Below are 22,724 nucleotides of genomic sequence, written 5' to 3'. Positions count from 1 at the left end.
TTCTTTTGTGAATTCAACCTCGTGGCAATTTTTGCATATCAGAGTGATGGCATGTTGTCTGAAGTAAACCGCGTTTCTTTTTTCACTTACAAAGAAATATGGAATCATGGATAGAAGAAAGATAAAAGGGCCGAACTACGAGATGAATGGTTATTGGAGATTTGTTTAAACTGAGGACCTCTAAACAGCGGATCCAGTCAGGCAATCTGGACTTTAATGAATAATGATAAAGAAAAATGTTTATCTCACAAAAATATGAAGTGTGATGACTGTTGATATTAAGGGACATGAGGGTTGGTGCAGGAAAGTACCACTGGTACAACTTCAGCTACAGTCATTGAATGGCGGAATAGAAACAAGGGGCTCTATGGCCTAATCTTCTTCTAGTTCCTATGTTCTTATTTATATGATTTCAGAGGGTTACAGAATAGTAAAGTGGATAAATTTATACTGGCTGAAATTTTACAGAAACATATGGTACATGTTAAAAAGAATTTGCATGTTTCCTCTTAGCACTAACAAAAACTTAGAAAGGAGTAGAAAAGTAGAGTAACTAAGGCTTACACCAAGCTTAAAAGTGGAACATTTTCTGGTAATGAAAATTTTCTGAAGTACTGCAAGTTTTATAATATACAAAAGGCAGTGGTAAAACTTAGATTTGCATACCTCAATACTAAATACAAGGTTCTCCACAAGAATACAATCCAAGTTCTGACAAAGGATCTTCAACTTGAAACTTTCCACAAATGCTGCCTGAATGGTTGAGTGCTTCTAGCACTTTCTGCATTTATCTTAAAAAAAGGGAGTTCTTTACATAATAGCAGAGACAAGTCAGGGGTGCTTTAAAGGGGACTTCAAAAGATAAATTTAACTTATACATGACTAAGTAAATATGCTAAAAATTATTTATTTTAATGAAATACTCTATGAGAAGCAATGACAGAGATAAGATCATTACTACTATTAAATGTGATTCAAATAAATATCTGAAAATTGAAAACTTATTAAGATATAGGGAATACATGGGCAGAGAGGATTTAGAGAATTTAGTGAGCACACGCAGACATGAGACCCTAAATGGCCTCCTTTTCTGGTTGTGTTATGAGAAGCTGCCTCCTCATATGGAAAGATGCAAGTGATCATTAACAATGAGATATCAATTTTAATCCCATCAACACTTTAATCACAAAAGAAATCTGCTCCTACCTTATTTGCTGAAGAGTGTTGTCATGTGTAATTAAAAAAACAAATTCAAGGTGTTCTTTCCTTTCACTCTCATTTAATGCACAAAACACAAGTAACTGTATAAGAAGTAAAGAAAGTATCGGTGCTGCCACTTCAGTCTACGCAAAATATATTAGCATTTTATTTTATCTGTAGTTAAATCTTGCATATATTTCATATTCAAGGCAGAAGTTTTTTTTTAAAAACACATTCTAGGGTGAATGTATTTTCTGGTAAGTGGTTTGCTGAGATTCAAAGTTAATTATTAGACTGTGTCATGCTAACCCAAGAGAATACAGATGCAGATGTTAATTTAGGAGAAATTTAACCTATGTATGGAAAATGTGTCCATGGGTGAACATGAGATAGCCGCTGGCAAAAAGCTGAAAACTTGGCTATACCAAACTATATCTCGTCGTCAGTGAGATTCTGACTTCTTGCATGTAAGGTGGGGTGCCAAATGACACGCAATGGAGGAAAGGAAAAGGAACACCAGGTTCATTGCTTAGTTCATTTTAAGTGATGAGCATTAGGGGGTGAGGGTGTAGTGAAAAGAAAGGGATCATGAGTGAATTCTTTCACCCATTACCAAAAACATCACCAATAGCAACTAATCTCAGTACTATTTCCATTACTGTACAAAAGACAACATATACATGGAGAAACAGGGCCATCTGGTACGCAGCACACTGTTCAGAACATTTATATGTTGGTGCCAGAAGCGTGGCGACACTTGCAAGCTGCCCCCAGAACATTCTACGCAAAGATGCATTTTGCTTTGTGTTTCGATGTACATGTGACTAATAAAGAAATCTTATCTTATTATGCATTTCCCAATTTTAATCTACTTTATATACCAAATCCATCAATTGAAGAATAATTTATTTAGAACTCATGAATGCATTAAAAGAAATACATGCAAAACTAGGGCATTGTAATGAGTGGTTAAAAGACTGATGGCAATATAGCAACACAGGATACATAATGGGTCACAAATGTTACATGTATATAAAAGGAAAGCATCAAGATATGCATGGTAGAATTGCAGCATTGCCATACATACCTTGGGGAGGAACTAATCCCCCTGATACTGGGAACATGAAGCTGCAACCAAAGTACAAAAAAATAAAATTAGCATAACAGATCTTTACAGGTTATTGACAGAATTTAAATTGCTGTGTTCTTAAAACCTACATTAAATTAGAGAAATATAATCTTTATACAAAGGGTGAAATATACTGCAACAATTGATTATTGAGTCTATAAGTACTTTATGAAGGAAATTTGATAGGTGTTGAGAGAGGAGGGGACCAGTAAAGCAAGAGAGGAAGTCTGAGGGGGGCGTGAGAAGAAAAGTGCAGAATCAATTCAACTGGTTAAAACATTCAAATACTTTCATGCCAAGTTTTTAATATCACAGTGAAAAGGATTGCAAAAGCTGCTCATTTAAGAGTATATATAGCTGTATTCCCCTTTTGAAAATGGAGCCTCCAGCCTTGTCCAATTTAAATGATCCTTAATGGGCACAGCAATTTCAGGAATTCCATTTCAAGGACTGGGGACAGAGATTTGAAGTCATAGGCAATGGATACACTGGAGTGCAAGGATAAATTTTTACTTTATGTAGATTTACTATTATTTAGGACTCTGTCCCTGTAGAGTGGAGTGGACTAACAGTGGAAGAGGGAAAATAATTTGCAAGCAAAGAGGAAAGAGCAGGGAACTCTGGACTGACTAGATTGCTCAACAAAGACCTGGCAATGATTCGCTGGGTTGAATGACTACCTCCCATGCTGTAATGACCCCAAACCTGCAAACTCACCCCAACTCCAAACATTATCTCAAAAAGATCAATGAATAAATTTCTGGATCCATCCAACAATCCCCACATCCTGAATATTTCTTCAGAAAGAACACTGAATAAATCACAGAATGGAAATGGAGAATACAGAATTTTTTAAAAATTGCAAACCATATTGAGGTTCCAGCTACTGCTATTCAACACATAACAAAACTCAACTCTTTGGTTTTTCAGGCAGCAGTGAGAATGACAGCTAGCCATAAAATATTATATTCTCGGCATATGTTTCTGAACGCTTGCAGCAATATGTAAAAATAATACTTTTTTTTAAAGAAGTATTAATTCACAGGATGTGGATGGTGTTGGCAATGTCGGTATTTATTATTCATCTCTAATCACTCCTGGACTCAGGAGGAAACCAAGAGTTAACTACAAGGATGAAGTTGGGATCACATAGGCAAGACTAGGCGAGGAAAATAGATTTCCTTCCCTAAAGAACATTTTGAACCAGATGCTTTCTTTTAATGATAATCATGTAGTTTCATTGTTTACTGTGATTGAGACCAGCTTTACTTAAAAAAAACTAGCTCCTTTTAATCACTTGAATTTAAGTTTACTGACTGCTGTGGCAGGATTTGAATTCTTCTCTGGATCAATGGTCCAGGTTGCTGACTGCTAGGCTAGTAATTTAACCACCACACTACTATTGTGCATTAGTGTAGTACTGTAGCTAGTTACCAACCTCAACTTTTGTGATAATAAAACAAAGCTTCTGTGGAAGTTATCTCTGCATCATTAAATTACAAATTGCAAGCTTTGCCTTGACCTCTTGAAAAGCTGCATCAGCAACTCAACAAAGGCCACCAACTTCCATATCAAATTTGTGACAGACACTGTGAAACCCCTCATGTTCTTACAGCAGCTCCCACATATTAAGTGTAACACAATACTGGTGCAGTACCATGAGCGTGCCCCAAGTCTCATTAAACATGCATTGGGTTATAACCTATTATTTGTGAGATTATGATGTTAAGAATGTCAGGTAAAGGAGCAGATCAAAATTCAAAATTGAACCCACAGGACAAATATGCATCACAAAAAGGTCTCTATGTGACCTTAGGCTTTAAACCTTGCAAATTTCATCTCATAAATCATCACACTGATGACATTGTGCTTCAAAAACAAATTTCTGACTGAAAATCTTTAAGATTACTAAATTATGTCAGAAAATTTAAAACAAGAACACTGGGGTTACCGGTTAACTTAGCAATGGAGAGTCAACCCAACTTATTAAAAACAGTGGTTCTGGGAGGAAAATACCAGTGAGAAGTACAACCAAGCAGCTTTTTCCGCCTGAGATTACATTTATTCCACAGCACATTACCATCATGACTCATAACTAGACAATGTGAACGCATAAACAACAAAAAAATTACTAACAAGATTATTAATGCAGCGCGACTCAAAACAGCTTACAGAGAATGGATAAGTCTTGGTGAAGTGGAAACACTCTCAATCCCAAATCAAAAGAAACTAAGCTCAAACCCTACTCCAGAGAACTAAACTAACCATTTTGTCTAACACTTTACTGTAGTGCAGAGAAGCATGCTATAATGACTTAAAAGGACTGTCTTTTGAATTAAGCCCAAGCCCCTATCTATTGTTTTGGAATTAAAAGGTTCCACGGTAATAAACTTCAGTAATAAACACAATGACTAATTATTCTGAAAAAATTCCCTCAACATGCTGTCAATAGTCAAAACACAAGTTGCAATGGAGCATTAGATCAGAAAATAGTCAAGTGGGGTTTTCAATGTTGTTCGGTTGGTCTGATCAAAATTTGAGGCAGGTGAGTTTTTTCGCAAATTGTGGTGTCACCAATCTGAGGCTGGCCCTCAACTTGCTCTTCCTAATCTTTATGTAAAGAGATGTTGTTGATTGCTCTGCCCTCCTTTAAAATAAAATGCCTTTCTCTATTAACAAATGTGTTGGCAACAGGCTGAATCAGGTGGAGCAGATCACACATAAAACACTAATCTGCCCATGCACTCTTTTACTCATTTTGCATTTTTGACAACTACTTTCATAAAATGCTGCAATATATTCAGAACATGTGAACTAGACACAGGTGAAGATCACTTGGGGCTGCTCCACCACTGAATGAGATCACAGCTGATCTCACTGTAACTTCAACTTGATACTCCTGTCTACACCCAGCAAGCTTTAAGTCTCTTGCTTATCACACATTCTACTTCTGCTTTAAAAATATTCAAAGACTCGACTTCCAACACAATTGAGTTCCAAGGACACAGCTCTCTGACAGATTTCACCTTATCTGTCTTAAACCCTTAGTTCTAGATCGTTCCACAAAAGAAACATCCTCTCCACATGCACTTTAAGACGCCTCGTGATCTTGTATGTTTCAATCCCCTTATTTCTTCCTTTATAATCTATCATACCATGTGGTTTCTGTCCAAGGGGTCTGTACACCACTCCCACAAGTGACTTTTTGCCATTATCATTTGTCATCTCCATCCAAACAACTTCTATATCCTGGTCTCCTGAACTTAGGTCATCCCTCTTTAGTGTGCCATGACCATCATTAAGTAAGAGGCATCCCTCCACCTTTTCCTAGCTTGCTGTCCTTCCTGCTGTTCAATATTCAGGTCCCATTCTAAGTCATCCTGCCATCATATCTCTATAATAGCTCTCAGATCATAAATATTTCTATTTGCATGCTTGGTTTATCTGTCCTGTTTCAAATGCTACATGCATTCAGATAGAGAGCCATTAGTTTTGTTCTTTTATCATTTTTGTAATCTCTCGCCTTACCTACTGATTTACTCTTAGATTTGTCCTATTTCTTCTTTTCATAATCCTTATCATTTCCCAGGACAATATTTTTCTCTCTTGCTTTGTCATGGAATTGTACAGAATGGAAACAGGCCTTTTGGCCCATCACGTCTGCACCACTGTCGAGCACCTATTTACACTAATCCCATTTTATTCCCTCACATTCCCATCAGCTCCCCCAGCCCCCAGGTTCTACCACTCAGCTGCACACTAGGAGCAATTTACAGTGGCCAATTAACCTACTATCCTGCACAATTTTAGGATGTGGGAGGAACCAGAGCACCCAGGGGAAACTCACAGAGTCAAAGGGAAAACATGCAAGCTCCACACAGACAGCACTGGAGGTCAGGATTGAAGCTGGGTCACTGGAGCTATGAAGTAAAGGCACTCCTAACACCACTGTGCTGCTTTGCACTACTCTTTGATTTATCACATCCTTGCAACTTTGACCCCTTAAAACGCTCCCTGCTTGCCTAGTTACACGACTCATTAAAACAATGGCCCTAGCACAGTTCAGGTTAGACCATCCAAGTGGTACAGTTTTCACTTTCCCCTTTACTGATGCCAATGCACCATGGATCACAACCCACTTCTAGCAGATCAGGCTTCATGTCACAGGATCATTCCTCGAACAGTATTTGCCCTATGCCAATTTCGAGTGACTCAGGTAATGGCACAGAAATTATCACCTTTAAGATTGTTTCTTAATCTGATGCCCAGCTACTCATACCAATTATACACAACCTCTTTTTCTTTTCCTGCTGAAATCATTGGTACCTACATGTACTACAATCCTCCCCGTCTCACTCTACCTATAATTTCAGTTGGAAAGAATAATGTCAGTCATCTTAGTAGGTCTACTGACCCCATTCTCCCACCCCTTAATCAATATAGTGCTCTCATACTCAATCACGTATCAGATTTGTGCTACAAAATGTAAAGGCCAGCAACTAAAAAGGACGAAGGGGAATAGCTGTAAGATCATATGCCTGTCCTCTTATGAAGGAACTGTGTCTGGAAGTTACAATTTTTGTGTTAGAAGATCTGGCAAATGTTTGGGAATGATGTTGAATGTAACAGTAACCTCATCTCTATTTGGATCATCTTTATCAGGCAGCATCTGTGGAGGAAATGGACAGTCGACAGTTCAGGTTGAGACCCTTCATCTGGACTGAAAGATAGAGGGAAGATAGCCAATATAAAGAGGTGAGGGGAAGGGGTGAAGCAAGAGCTGGCAAATAACAGGTGGATCCAGGTGAGGAGGGGTGATAAGCCGATGGAGGCGGGAAGAGCACTTCAGTTTATGCAAATTATCACAAAATGCCTTGACTAATTTTTTTCATATCAAGAGATAGTTAGAAGTTCTATTCAAGAGACCCCTGTAGTTATATGGCCATGTCACTGCCTTGCATCATATGAACAAATCTTTTTTTTTAATATTTGTGGGATATGCTCAGTGTTGGAGAAGAAATATTTATTGAAAACCTTGAGTGGTGGGAATTTAAACTTATGGCTTCTACATCACTAGTTCAATCTAAAACCACTAAACCAATGCATCACAACTCAATATGTTTTAGTCCCTTTTGTTAAAGTTCTAGAAAAATTCATAAACTAAAATTCATTGCAAACATTATGACTGAAAACCGTTATATAACCTCTCAATCCTCAACTGAGAGATCAGGTCACAAATGAAAACAAAAATTGACTGTTGCAAGTCAGAATTTAATGTTATATCTATAAAATATTAAGCAGTAAGTGATTTGTTTTATATTATTCTGGAAACCGAATATGCTGCTCTGCACTAAGCTTGAACAAAGGATTAAACATAATTGTTTGCCTGGTTAACCAGATGGTTTCATTTTTCACGACTGTATTGTGCTTCTTGTTAATGAGGCTCTCAAAGCTCTTTCAACCCATAAACACAATTCTATATTAACTTTGTTTGAACTAGCATATATCATTTGATCCAAAAGCAAAATTGTAATCACTCTAGGACTAAGAAACAAAAAGTACCAACTGTAAGTTGCCAAAAAAATTACTAACATATCCCACTTCCGTACACAGATCAAATCATTCATATATAATTTAAAACTGGAAAGGTGCTCAGAATACAGCTATTTTACAATGCAATAATCTTCATTACTCCATTTTATCAGAAAGACTAAGTTTTTAAGATTGATGGTCATGAATTTTTGGCTTCTCAGAAAATTTGTGCAGGTTTAGATGTTCAAATTCATTAACTTAAAAAAAGTTATTATGGAATGCTTCTTACGTAGCTCACATTGTTTCCATTGTATTGTTATTTCTGTGTTACTTATGTGCTTAGTATGGTGTTGCCTTTGAAAAAGCTAGTACCAAAAAAAGTTTTTTGTACAACTCAGGCTGTGGGGGTGGGACAGGAAGTGTTTGGGAGAGGAAATCTTACAATTCTTCTTACATCTAAGTTCCCAAACTCATCAGTTAGGATGGAGATCCTTTTCTCAATACTAAAGTTTCTAATATATCAACACAACTTTCACTAACGAGTAAAGTCAAAACCAAAATGACACAACATTACACAAAATATGCCATTTAGCTCAATTTAATAGGCTTTCAGAAACATACAATAGCAACCAATGATTCATTTAATTCCATGCTTCAGGGAGTCATAAATCCTTTTGGATGATGTGGATTGACAGACTTCATAAGTAATAGCTGCCATTTTTTATCAGGAAAGCCTGATATTAAATATATTAAGGAAAGAAAGAGAACACTGGCTGAGAGCATTCATAACATTTAAGCAACTTGTTCAATGTAGTAATCATTTATTGCTGAACTTAACCAGTAAAATTAATCCACTTGAAATCCCATTTCTGGCCAATTACAGATGGAAGCATGACAATATGCTAAGATAGGAGATCAAAATGAAGCAAAGGAGATATACATTATTTATTTTTGACAACGGTCTTGGATCAGTTTTGACATTTGCAACATTTGATCGACATTCCTTTTTATTATGGAGGTGTTTTTCAAAATGTTAGGCATTGCCTTAAAGCAGAATTGGAGGCCCTTGCTACTACTTATTTTTTGTTTATTCATCCATGAGATCCTTAACTGCCCCTGAACTAAGGAGGTAGCTATCAACCAGGTTGTTAGATCTGGAGTCACATATAGACCAGACAAGGTAGAAATAGCATATTTCCTTCCCTGAAGAGTATAAGTGAATCTGATGAATCTTTACTACAATCAAGTAATTTCAAGGTAATTCCAGATTTAATTACATGAATTTAACTTCCTAAACTCTTGGGATTTATATGTATGCTTCTAGTCCAGTACTTTGGCTGACAGTTCAGTAACTTAACCATTACGTTACTACATCTGATAAATGATTGTATGCAGCAATCCAAAATAAATGGCAGGACAAAAAGTATTGCATGTTATAAATCCTCCTTTCATTTTTTGCAACATGGATTTATTTGCTAGTGATCAATGAGCCAACAGAAAAACCAACCATTCATTCATACTGGCTGTGCCCAAGAATAAAAAATGGGTGCAGTCAGACCTGCTGAGCAACAAAAATATAGTTCATGCTATTTTTTTAATATATATTATATATATATTTTTTCCATTCTCTCACACTTGGAACAGAAACCAAGCAATTTCAAAACTGCTTTATTCCATCATTATGATCCTGGGAAACTTCACATTGTCATGATCCCTGGGATGCCAGTACTGATTTTATGAATGATTTTATTGCACTAACATTGTTTTAAGTGTGTGGGAGAAGAACAGAGAAAGGGGGAAGCAGCGATCAATTGATGAATCCCCCTTTAATCAAGGAAGTTGCACCTAAATTAGTAATGATGGATGAAAAGAGTTGAGGTCGGATGAAAGATGCATGAAGGGCCGATTTCCTTCTGCAACATCAATTATTCAGCGTGCAGCACATCAGATTACCTTCAAACAGCAACACTACAGCTTGAAAGGAGGGAATAAAATCCCGTACTTTCTTCCATTCTGCCCCTTTTAGTAACGATAAGGGAGGGGGGATGGTTTCGCTTAGTTTCAGATTCGGGGCATTTACAGCCGATTTGGAAGGAAGGAAAGGCTGGCAGTTAATTTTAGGAACAGAAGACGAGAGGCGGGGGGTAAATGACAGCGGTGAGTGTTGCCCAGCCGGGTCCCGGGGGTGGACAGAGATCGCCGGGCCGGACCGGGTTGGGCCGACCTGTCCCCCCCATCCGTTCCCCAACCGGCAGCGAACACCCCAGTGCCCCATCTCCCCGCCGCCGCCGACACGGCTGCGTTAAATGCTCCCGCGTCACTTAACATAAGGGGAGGGGAGGGTCCCGGAGAACCGGTGCCCCACCACTCACTCACCCACTCCCGCTGCCTCCGGCGCCGCCACCGCCTCCCGATCCTGGTCGCAGCGCCATCTTGATTCAGCTCCTTGTCAACCAGCAACTACTTCCGGGTTCGAACCCCACCCCCAAAGGTCAACTCACAGTCGCCTGTCAATCACCAGCTCCGCAGAGCTTGGCGGTGGCTGCGGGGGCAGGTTCATTGGAATATGTCAAAGCATCCTAAATTTGCGTAAACCTCATTTTCATGAACATAAATGCTATCTCAATATAAATATATCATTTTAAATCATGCACGGTTTTACTTTTCGTGCAATGCACCCTACAGCACCATATACTGACCTAATTATTGTTGTTACACTCTTTTGGTTCATTGACATTGCAAAAACATTGGAAAGATCTTGTTATTGTGACAAATAGTACGTTGCCTTGCTCTCGTATCTGCTGAATTGTTAAATGAAATGTCTAAATACAAAATGAAAGGCAGCAGACGGTTTGACTGCAGGAAAGATCACGTCTTTTATATCAACATTTGAGATAAAGAGTGCATTGATGTGAGGGAACAGAAACCAAAATGTAAATCAACTAATCGCTTGTACCAAAATAAGTAGACTATTATGTCACAAGGCTCCTTTTGCATTGCTCAAGGTAAGTCAAAAGTATCACAGCATCTTATCCAGTACTGAATACAATTTATTTGCTTTACCTCCAAGGCAGGTACATCTTATCTTAAAAAAAATGTAGTGCTTTGTGTGTGGACTCAGCCTTGCTCTGCAGAGTTCAAATAACAAGTCATGAAACAAAATACTTTATAGCTCAACTTCAGTAAATTATACATATTCCTTACAAAGAAAAATACCTGTGTGGAAAATACATGATCAAGTACACTTTTTACTCTACTACTTATGCATTACTTTATACATCATAAAGTAATAAAAGGCCAATGCATTGATCACTCATTGTAAGTGTTTTCAGCTGAGATACATTTGACAACTCGAGAACTGGTGTTAAAACTTGAGCTGGCTGATGTCTGGAAGCATGAGAGCAAGACAATTGCATAGGAACGTTTTTCTTGTACTGACTTTCAGTATGCCTTTCAGTGCTAAGCTCTAACGATTCACGTGTATTGACCTACAATAAACTGTGCACCACCCACTCTCTAGGTTCCTCTACATTATATCCGCCAAACAAAGATTATTTGACCATATTGTGAGCACCTTGGTCTTTCATGCACATGACTAGGCTGCATTTCACTACCCACTGAGTTTTTGTTGCATCTGATTTTTTTGTTTCCATTTTCTACACTGTTCTAATGAAGTTCAAGGAACAAAGCCTCCTCTTTCTGCAACACTTTTTGCAGTCTTAGTATATAGACTCAGAACTTCAGACCATAGCAATAGCACCCATTTTCTCTCTGACAAGGGATTGCTGCTAATTTATATTAGATTTACCAAAGTTGGCTAGTGTTGGGAAGCAATAGTTGCAGATTGATGCTTAGTGAAGGGAATTTGTAACACATCTATAATTTGACGGTTTATAATTTAAAAATTATAATGTTTGGAACAGATGATGCCATCCTTACACTACCTTAAACTACAGTTTATTCATTTTGATAATTGGCTTCAAAGAGCATATATTCAGCTGTAACATAAAAAGCTAGGAATTTTCTTCAGATTAAAAAATTGACCATAATAACCCCCTAGAATTAGCCAAAGTAGCAAGAAAATTGTTAGTTTGTAAAAGTGGAATTCTATTTTAACAGTTGAACTGTAATAAAGTAATTGACTGCATATTGATGTGATGATTGGCAGTGTGTTAATTCTCCAGTCTCTCCACAAGGAATGAGTTATTTAACTGGAAACTGAAAGATAATCTGCATTTAGCAAACAGCTGACAGAGACTTCAAACACAGACAGAGAATGGAGACTTCAGTGAGCTTCAATCAGCTGTTCTTTGAGGATTAATAAGAGATAAGGGATGGATAGCTCTTTCAATAGTTAGGATTTGTAGCAAATTCATTTCTTTTTGCAATAGTGCTGCTGCTGTAGCAAGGCATTCAGCTCTTGGGGTGAATAGATAACAATACTTAATCACATTTCAACATACAAAAAGCTTATTGAATTATCTGAGGTATTGTAAATGGCATATTTAATACCTCTAACTTAAATTGAATGGTGGCAAAAATGGTTAGCTTATTATAGGGGCTCCCTGGCATTAGCCTGGACAGTGTAAGTGGCAGAAAATTTCAATAAAGTAACTGAAGTTGTTTGATCACTGAGACTTTTTACTCAAATTGCCTTCCACATGACATCGGAGCCACATCATCACAATTGACTCATTTGTGCTGTCAAGATGATACTTTTGTTGTTTAAGAGAAACCAATGCTGGGAAATAAATTCCACATTGAGAATAAATAACTATATTTTCATTGAAAGCCGTATAGTACAACTAGGAATATCGGAGGTAGTAAAAGAATAGCTTCATTAATTCTTTCATTTTCATGTCCCTGCATTAACCATAATACATTATCCAGAGATTTGTCAATTATGAAATACAAAGTTTTATTTTACACTCCTTCTCAAACAATGAGATAATGTAAACAGTGTTAAAACCAAATTTTGCTCCTTACAGTAATGATGGACACTTAAATCAGAAAAGTAATTATGACATTTTGATGATAAATCACCTATTCAACTTTGTCATGAATTAGGTGAGTCATAGTTTCACTGCAACTATACACCTGCTCATAAAATAACTTCCATACAACAAATTCTTATTAAAATAATTTAAAGTACAAATTTAAGTTTGCAGACTGCAATTCTCCCTATTGGAAAAAAATGTATGTGAAATTCACATCTTCATTGGTAATATAACACTGTAGCATCTGTTAATTCTAAACAGTTTAAAACATACAATATAGAAGAGACCACCATTTTGCAGTTACATACAGGTGACACCGCACTCTTGAGCACATCCAAAATTCGTTAAAAAATTTAGAAACAAATATTTCTTTCAAAACAGCAGTGAAAACTTTGTTCAGCATAAATGCATTTACCACAGAATCAACTGCTCATCAGCTGTTCTGCTATCAACCAGCTTGTACAACAGGGATATGGGTATGATAACTTCAGCATTTCCAACAGCACTGCATCGTCTGTCTGTGGAACCTTGTTAAGAACTAATGGCTGTCAGTTTCTGGGATTTCTCTTTTTTCTTCTTGCTCCTCTGAATCAATTTTCTGTAAACAGCAAAATAAAAATTAGAGTTCCCTATTAACTAGTTAGGATCCTGAAGCACAGCAAGAAATATATTCCCACATTTCATTTTCTATATTCTTACTTACAATTGCTCTTCAACAATTTTCCTGGATTTTAATTAATACACTTAGTTCTCCCTTTTGTAATTGGTGGTTACATCTCAGCAACTACCACCAGAATTACTGAGTGTTGTATTGAGTCTCATATTCAAAATGATCTAACTTGCTTCATTCAGGAAATGTTTCATGTTACAAAATGCAGAAGTTCTGATGAACAATTATCAATCTGAAACGTTAACTTGGTTTCTCTCTCCACAAATGCTGCCTGACCTGCCGAGTATCTCTAGCATTTTCTGTTTTTATTTCAAAAGTTTTCAAATAACAATAACTTTATTTTATTCTAATAAACATTAAACATTGTAACCAAAAAATTGAATGACTAAATTCAAGCCAATTTTATATCGAACTGTCTGCCAGAGTGGGTTAAATTTTCATATGTTAGCAATGATGTAACACTTCCACCTAACCTAACATACACAGTCCTGATTGTTTGAATTGAAATGAATTACATTAAAGTAGATATAAAACAGTACACTTATCTTCGTACTTGAGACAAGAATTCAAAAATAAAGATGAGTTTGCTCAATTAGCATTCAAGTTCTTCATTTTTAAAAATACAACCCAGTCCTGTACATGAATTTTTCAGACCAGGATTTACATAAGTTTCAAGGTACAAGAACTGACGTACTGTGGCTGTTAAGTTTTCTGAACATTCAATCTGCCATCAGGCTCATATCAGAGTACTGGGAGTTTTACTTCAGAAATTACTTGATTTGTTGTGTGACTTAAATATAATCTAATTGTATACAATTTAATTCAAAAATATATGAAATTGCAAAAGAACCTTACTTCTTTTTGGCTGCCATTTCTAGGAAGTATTTTGGTGTGGTCTTGATGGTCGCTCGTTTGATTGGATTTTTGACTAACCTTTTCCTTTGTTTACTGCAATGAGGGCAAGGTGGCAACCATTATTACAAAGACACACTGTTAATGGATTAGGTTTCAAAATCAATACACAAACTGAAACAACAAATTAATAAAACAGAATTGGAATCTGATAGAGGTACAATGATGAAAGGTTAAATGCACCCATAATTTGTTGGTATATGAAGGACATGCATTCAAACTCATTCTGGAGATTGCTGCTTTGTACCAAAGCTGCTAAATAGTCTGGCTTCAGAGAACCCAGTTTCTGTCTTTACTTTCTTTGCATTCATTGAATAGATACAGCCTTGATGTTCCAGTCAAATAATGCTGAAGTGGAGATAAAACATTCCTGAAGCATTTATCTTCCGTAATGTAAAGGAAGCCACCTATTTGGTGCATTATCTGAGTTCTCCAGTGGAGGTTTATCTATGAAATTTGACTAAATTGTTATCATTCAGGACTTTTAAGTGCAAGGATGCTTTTACTTGGGGGAAAAAAAACAAGAACATCATGCTCATTGATGAAAGAAAATGAAATACAGTACGACAAAAAAAAACAATTAAAAGAAAGCAAAAAAAATTATAGCAATCTCATGAGGATGGCTAATTCAGAAATAGATTGATATGTGGCCTTTTCTCATTCTGGACAATGGATGCTCTGATGTATATGAATGAAATATAAAGGATCAATAAAATTGGAGCAAATTTCAAGATCATTTGTTAATTCTGCAAATTTAGAACTTTTATCTGTGAATAATCAGGCTTAACATATTTATCATAGTATTCAAAGGGCAAATATCAAAATGATCAGAATAGTCCTCTACATAAAAACTGTTCAGTTAAAAGAGCACCTGCCGCAAAGAGCAGGGATACAGGAAAAAATACTACTGACCAGACCCAATTTTTAACTACTGCTTCTATTAAACAGATTGCCATTAAGCAGTGCAATCCTTCCAGTGTGGCCACTTAAATACCATTTCTCAAATAAGTTATTACAATTGTTGGCAGAGTATAGACTTAATTTGCTCCCTTCAGAAAGGGGAGGGAACTGTCTATACATCCTCCCCTGCCACCATTTACCCAGCCAACTCCACCTGCCCACTCCTGCCACATTTTTGCTGACTGCTTTGGCTGTGTTGATGTGACTATGTAAATGAATCTTTGAAGAAGTGACAGATGAAACAGAAATTAAAGGATGTTCAGATAGACAGTCATTACCTTGAAATGTTACCCATTTCTTCAAAGGTATTACTTGACCTGCTATTTCCATCATTTTCTCTTTTTAGTTCAAACTTACAGCATCCACTGTATTATGTTTTTGAGTAAATTCAAGACTGTTGCATTTCCAGGGAAGTACATATTTGTAAATGATAATGTACAGTTATTGAAGCAGCAACAGATTTAACTCAATTTGCCAAATATGATAGCTAACGATCTTACAACTCCGCCCACTCACTCAGAGCGAGATACAGCATTCCTTGTCTTAGTTAACACATATTTAAATCATGGACATTTACCTTTGCAATTTATTTATTTGCATCATGTAATCCGGTACAGGGCAGCCAGCTTGTTTGATGACATTTGCTATGCTGAATAAATTTTAAAAAGACATTAACAAAAAAGAGCATATTTCTGAAAAAGTTTCATTACAACCTCACTAACAGCACTGTCAGCACCACCAAGTATGAAGAACTACTGTATTCATTGAGTTCCTGGATTCCATTGTGAAAGAGACCAATGAACTAAATATCTTGCTAACATGATAGGAACTAACTAATTTAATTAATTTTTAAATTAATAACCATTTTTCTGAATGTGATGTGGGCTGATGAGCAGTTGTCAAATGTTTGGATAAATTAAACAACATCAATGACATAATAGCAATAAAACCAGACCCAGCCTCTTCCCATATAGGTTTAAAGTTACCCAAGTTACACTTTGGATTTGCACTGGTCTATACTCTTCACTCTAAGTGCATAGATTTTGACAGCTAGTATTGCAAGCAATTTAAACAGTGGAATAGAAAACAATGTATTTTGACTTGCACAAGAAACAGATCACAGAATTCCATCATTAGCTGTTTTGTTCCCCACATAATTTGCCCATATTTCTTTCCATATCTGTTCTCCGTGCAAACACAGAAGCCCCAATGTTATAATCAGTGTTCTCTATGTTTTATCAATTACATTCTGACACTGGGCAGCTTGTGGAGTCTGGGTGGGAGCAGCAACTTGGTATCTTTGCCGGACAGTTCTGCAGCGAGCTTGCCATAAAAATCCGCACAAGGTAAAAGAATTGCAGGAGTGCTTCTCCATCAATTTGAATGGTGGAGAATGCCTGTGAAGGACTAAGCAGTTAACTCAAGATATTTTTACTTAATGAAAGATGGTTTTAATCATTATTTATGTTCTTTGCATGCCAGAAACATTCAAACCACTTTAACAACACTTTGGAATTCCAAACTTTGTTCAGTGTTCATCAGCGAATACAGGCAACATATGAATGTGTGCAAATTCAGTGCCAACAAATATGACAGCACAGATAAATAACAAAACTTCTTGGCAATTTAGTTGCATAAAGACTATCCTCTCACAACTGATGTGCTAGAACATCAGTTAGAATAAGCAAAATAAGCCTTGCAGGGTCACAATTTATCCTCCAAGTCCAAAGGAATTCAAAAGGGAAATAATTTGCACTTGCCTTCTATAACATCAAAGCATCAAGAAAATAAAACTACAACATGGCAGCAACTGACTCATTTTACACCTACGTAACAGAGGATCTTAGACATGAAGTGAGTCATAAGAAAACAATTCACTAATGCAATTTTCTTCTTAAATGACTGAAGCATAAAGGATATAGCCTACACCATTTGCCAAGTTGAGCAATAATTTTGGAAAAGTGCACTAACCTTGCATCTGGAAGTGACCTTGGTCCTGTAGATCAGTATCATTGAGTGATGAGCATAAAGGAACATTGTGATGTGCGCTCCCTTTTTAATCAGGTTATTAAGCTTTTAGTTTTGGGGATCTTTTAAAACTACCCAAGTACTGTATATTAGGAATAACAGCCCAAATTTTTGCAACAATCACTTTATAGCAATTTGCTGCAAAATGAACGCAGCAAATTTGCAGCACATTGTTTCTCCAAGGTAAAGCAATTCACTGAAGCACAATTCATATTATTGCTTTTTAATTAGAAAAAATGCTTGAATTTTCATTTAAGGTAATAATCTGTTAAAATATGTATTACTTGTACAATGTGAGTAACATTGGTCAGTGAACATGAACAATATAGAAAAAGAACAACTTAAATCCCAGTGAAGCACAGCACTATTATGCTTTTCACCACACTGAATATTATCTTTCATAAAACACACTATCATAAAAAAATAAAGGTGTGTATTTGCTCTGTATATCCAGCAAATGGATTAGCATTCTTCTGACAATTCAGAATATCTAATTTTCTTAAGATTTACATCCAAACTGACCTTCGTAATAGTGGTTTATCATCTTCTGTGAAAAACGTAATAGCCTTTCCTCGGTGACCGGCTCTTCCAGTACGTCCTAGTTACAACAGAACATTTGTTACCAACAGTTATTGGTTTTTCATCTACTGTAAAATAATGTCAGACACTATACAAGGTGGCACAAATAGAAAACTGTTGAGACATAATAAAAAGGCAGTTTTGCCTAAAGATAGCAGAGTAGAGAAAGACAAATACTGAACTCTGTAGGATTGAAAAACAAGTTAGAGGCTTTAGTGCTGGAACTTTGAAATGTGCTCCATTCAAACAGTCAAAACCACATCATTGTGTAATAAGTCAGAGAGAGAGATAGAAGTCCTGAGCAATGTAGAAAAGGACCACAAAATATTTTTCTTGTGCTACAGGGTTGAGTTATGAGTAAAGACCAGAAATATTTTCAAATTTGACAGGCAATGAAGGCAGCACTGCGGGACATGTATACAAGATAAACAGCAGAAATAAGATAAACCCAGGTAAAGGTTATATTAAAATGATAGGAAGGGGATACAGGCTTTCAAATTTGTCAAAAAGTCTTTATACAAAAGAATCTACATGGATGCCTGGACAGTAGAGACAAACCCTTGGAAAATTTGAATATCATTATGGGGCAACTATGTTTACATAGGATGGCTGAGTTCCAATGGGCTAATTGGCCATCCATATCTGTATCATCTTATAATCGAGTACCCAAGGTCAGTGTGAAGCAATTACCCAGATTGTTTGGACTTGCACCTATTCTGCTGAATATTCATATAGACAGCAACTATAATACATACTTCTAAGTATGATTTTGTTAATATTATTCCGTAGTGAAGGGAGAGCTGAAGAATAAAATATCTAAATAATTCCCCTTCCGATCAACCACCTTTAACTGGGAGACCTAGGGCTGAGAAAATGCCACTGTGAGACACATAATAGCAGCCAGAATTGATCAGTCTTCTAGTTTTACCTCTCAAAGAGAAGCACTTCCAGGTGGTAGCATCCTCACCTCCCAGCAAGAGGTCATAATCTTAACTATCATTTTGCCACTGCACCACTGTGTGCTGCATCAGCAAATATGCCCACTTTGGACAATAGGTCCTACCTGCTTGTTCCAATTAAGATTGCGTATGATTACACACAGACAACCAGGACCATCCCCAAGTGTTCTAGTCAACAATTTTTTCACAACTGATACCAAAAGTCATTCACCCAAGATGATGGTGGTGCAAAATGCATTGTGCATCTGCTTAAATATTAATGCCCTTTAATCAAGCAAGTGAAAAGCTGGAGGTACTCGAGTATGAAAGCAGTAATTGGTAAATGTGTGTTATTATGGAGAAATATCATCGAGCATTCTAAAGCCTTACATAATTTATTTTAAATTGACTTGTTTTTCACTCATCATTAGATAAAGTCAGCTGATTAGATCCAAATAGTGAATGCTGTTGATTTACTAAAATCTACAATAATTAATCTTAGTATGCTATCAGTGATGACCAGACTCTAAAATTGTAGACAATAGAATATGTATGAAGAATCATGAATTATAAGTGAAAATATATTTGCCCATCAATATTTTGCACTTCCAAGGCCATCAGAAGTACAATTCCACAGTTGAAAACCTGCTGTTTTGAGTGTTGACTTAACAACCAAGTCTGATGGAGGTCACAAGTGCAGGAGTGAGAACCTTGGTTGATTTTTCTATTCCCTAGCCAAGATGCAGAGGTGATTTTCAACACCTCTATTCCTATCCTTGCTAAAATCAGCCAACACAGCTCAGAGCGCAGGAGAGACTGGAAAACAAACCAGATCCCAGGAGCTCTAGATCTGCATGGCTATACAGTATAGTTATCACTGACAGGTAAAATCCAACACTAAGATGTCATGGGATATCATGGTTATTGTTCGTTTTACTGAAAGCAAATTTGCTAGCTGTTGCATCTTCTGGTACTGCTCAACTATACACTACAATTCAGTAGAAGCAACTTTTCTTTCACATGCGTGCCGTGGAATGTCAGCATCAATGTTTGAGGTTTTGAAGAATAATAAGATTATACATTAGAAATTTTACTTTCAAGAATGTAAGGATTGCACTCATTATTTTTGTCTATAACCAATAAACTGACTGGGTGGTTGCATTGAAAATGGGCAGAATGTTGAACAGGAGGTGCCAAACAACTTGCAGAGATGTTCCCTTAGGAATCAAGCTTAGAGTTCTTTGTGATGACTTCAGCACACCTGAGACCAAATTACTCAGTTATTCCCTCAGGTATGGATGGCAAGACTAATTTTCAAAAATGGTGCAATTTTCTCCTCTTCCCAAATTGGATTATAACTATACTTACCAAAATTACTGGATTAACCACCCAACAAAATAAATCCAGCACAAAAGAGATGCTCAGCCTTCTGAAAAGCTAGCAATCTGACGTTATTGCACACAATTTATTGTAAATAGTAAGAGGCTTTGTCAGCCTATGAATTTAACCTATTACTCTTCAATGAAGGCAATTATAATCACACACTAGAGATTCAGCAAGAATGAACAGATCAGCCTTTTCGATGATAATGTGTGCCTTGGGAGTGGGGGATGTTGTAGGAGGGTGGAAATTGTGAAAGATGTCAGATCTGTTGCAGCACAAAACTTGCAGTATAGCTTTTGTATTTCAGATGAAACTTCCCATAAAAAAAAATTGAGTTTTGTTGGCTCTCTTAAGGGTACAAAATCCTCTATCTAGGAACTTAGTTCAACTTATTGCAAAATACAAATCCATCTTCATAAAGCCCAAAATACTTTATGCTAACCAGGATATTCTTCCTTCAAACAATTGCACAAAGGAAAAATTTCATACACACCGATTCTATGGATGTATTCAATAGCGCTGGTTGGAAAGTCATAATTGATGACTAAACTCACTCCTTTGAAATCAATACCTCGAGCCATGAGTGCAGTACAGATGAGGACCCAAATTTTTCCTGCTCTGAAGCTGCACACTACATTATCTCTCTGATGGGGGAAAAAAAAAAGGCATGTAACTGCTATGGATCCATAGACTGTCAAACAGAAAATTCAAGTGGGATCTGGCTATAATTGTACATTATACCAAGTATGCCACATTTTCACTCATACAAATATAGGTGAGCCCTGCGTTAAGGCTGTTCAGGTTACAGAAATTTGCCCTTACAGAATTCACAAATCAGTACCCAAAAATGTGAGATACGGAATAAAATTTGCTTTCACTGAATTTAAGTGGGGAAAAATCTAAATAAAACACAACATTTTTTAAAATTTGCGTTTCATGCGCAGATGACGTGGCTTCATGTTATGGATAAAAAAATCACAATACAGCCCATTTTATTGGAACACCCCCCCACCCCCCAACGCAGGGTTCACTTGTAGCATTATATAAAACATGCAAATGACACCAAATATTGCTCAGTCCAATAAGCAACATTACAGAATTCATTAATATTGGTGTTAGATGTAGCTGTTAGACGTAGCTGTTAGACATGCAATATATAAGTTAGCCTTAAGTTAGAAAATAGAAGGCATCCTAAGTCACTCAGTATTTCAATATATGGCTCAAATGCATATCTTGAGGATGAGTTATAGAGTATTCAGCACAGATACAGGCCCTTTGACCCACAATGTCCACACTAACCATCAAGCACCCATTTTTACATTAATTCTATCATAGCCCATTCTATTCTCCCCACATTCCCATCAACTGTCTACACTCCCATTTTCTACCATTCATTTACACACTAGGGGCAATTTACAGTGTTCAATTAACCTACCAACCTGCACATTTTTGGGATATGGGAGGAAACCAGAGCACCCAGAGGAAATCAATGGAGTCACAGGGAAAATGTCAAAATCCACAGAGACAGCATTGGAGGTCAAATTGAACCTAGTTGCTGGAGTTGTGAGGCAGCAACTCTACTGGCTGTGCCATCCTGATCAGTTCTGATGAATTATTCCATTGTGGGATTTACAAGTAAACCGGTTCATTTTCAGATCCACAAGAGAGTTTCCAAGGAATTGAGACAATGCAATGTCTGCCCGGTTCTCTTCACTGACCTGTTCAACGTCTCTATTGGCAATTCTGGTGTTTCCAACACTGTTTGCAACCAAGGTTGGCAAATTCAGAAGAGATTTCTGACAATGAGACAGACTACAGCAAACAGTTTGCCACTACCATGTGAAGAAACAGAGTACCTCAGAATTCCTTGTACAGAACTTGTACAATCACTGTAGACCTGAAGCACGTTAATTTCTTGCATCAGTATGATCAATTAAGTTGCCATTATATCTTCCTATAAATGGTGTGGTGTGTCAACTGCCAGCATTATGTTAATGTAAAAGATTAAATTTTCCTTTTCTTCCCCCAGCACCCCACCCACACCCCCCAGCCCCCCAAAGACATTTTGGAATACTTAACATGGTCAATGATTATTACCTGATAAATGTTAGTTATTGTGTTGCAACTCTTTAATAATTTATGAAGTTTGATTCCTTCAATCAAAATACAAGAAAATAAAAGCCACTTTTACCTGTTGCTGTGTTCTTTCTGCATGGATAACTTCAACGTTAATACCTTCGTAGATAAACTCACGAAAGAGCTCCTTTGCTCTTTCAATAGACTGGACAAACACCAGCACTGGAGGTGAAAAACCCTTCAAAGAATTTTAAATAAATGCAATTTAGCAGAATCACATATTGATGCAATTGAAACAATTCACACTGCTACAATCTCAA

General features: G+C 36.8%; 2 protein-coding genes across 2 annotated transcripts in view; both read right to left on the bottom strand.

The window, feature by feature from the left end:
- synrg (synergin, gamma) overlaps positions 1-10,315 on the bottom strand; it is an 89,347-nt gene extending 79,032 nt beyond the window's left edge. Inside the window, 2 exon segments of the mRNA XM_052035267.1 lie at positions 2,288-2,328; positions 10,238-10,315. Of these exon segments, the coding sequence (XP_051891227.1) occupies positions 2,288-2,328; positions 10,238-10,293 (97 nt within the window). The 5' untranslated portion in view covers positions 10,294-10,315.
- A 543-nt stretch (positions 10,316-10,858) lies between these two features.
- ddx52 (DEAD (Asp-Glu-Ala-Asp) box polypeptide 52) overlaps positions 10,859-22,724 on the bottom strand; it is a 28,764-nt gene continuing 16,898 nt past the window's right edge. The window contains exons 10-15 of the mRNA XM_052035424.1: positions 22,520-22,642; positions 20,822-20,972; positions 17,951-18,026; positions 15,978-16,049; positions 14,384-14,476; positions 10,859-13,456 (exon numbers count right to left, since the gene is read on the bottom strand). Coding sequence (XP_051891384.1) covers positions 13,390-13,456; positions 14,384-14,476; positions 15,978-16,049; positions 17,951-18,026; positions 20,822-20,972; positions 22,520-22,642 — 582 coding nt within the window. The 3' untranslated portion in view covers positions 10,859-13,389. The remainder of the gene's footprint in view (positions 13,457-14,383; positions 14,477-15,977; positions 16,050-17,950; positions 18,027-20,821; positions 20,973-22,519; positions 22,643-22,724) is intronic.

Source organism: Pristis pectinata, chromosome 21 (assembly GCF_009764475.1).
Source record: "Pristis pectinata isolate sPriPec2 chromosome 21, sPriPec2.1.pri, whole genome shotgun sequence".
Lineage (NCBI taxonomy): Eukaryota > Metazoa > Chordata > Chondrichthyes > Rhinopristiformes > Pristidae > Pristis > Pristis pectinata.
Note: the sequence above shows the minus strand (reverse complement) of the source record. Positions and strands in the feature narration are given on the sequence as shown.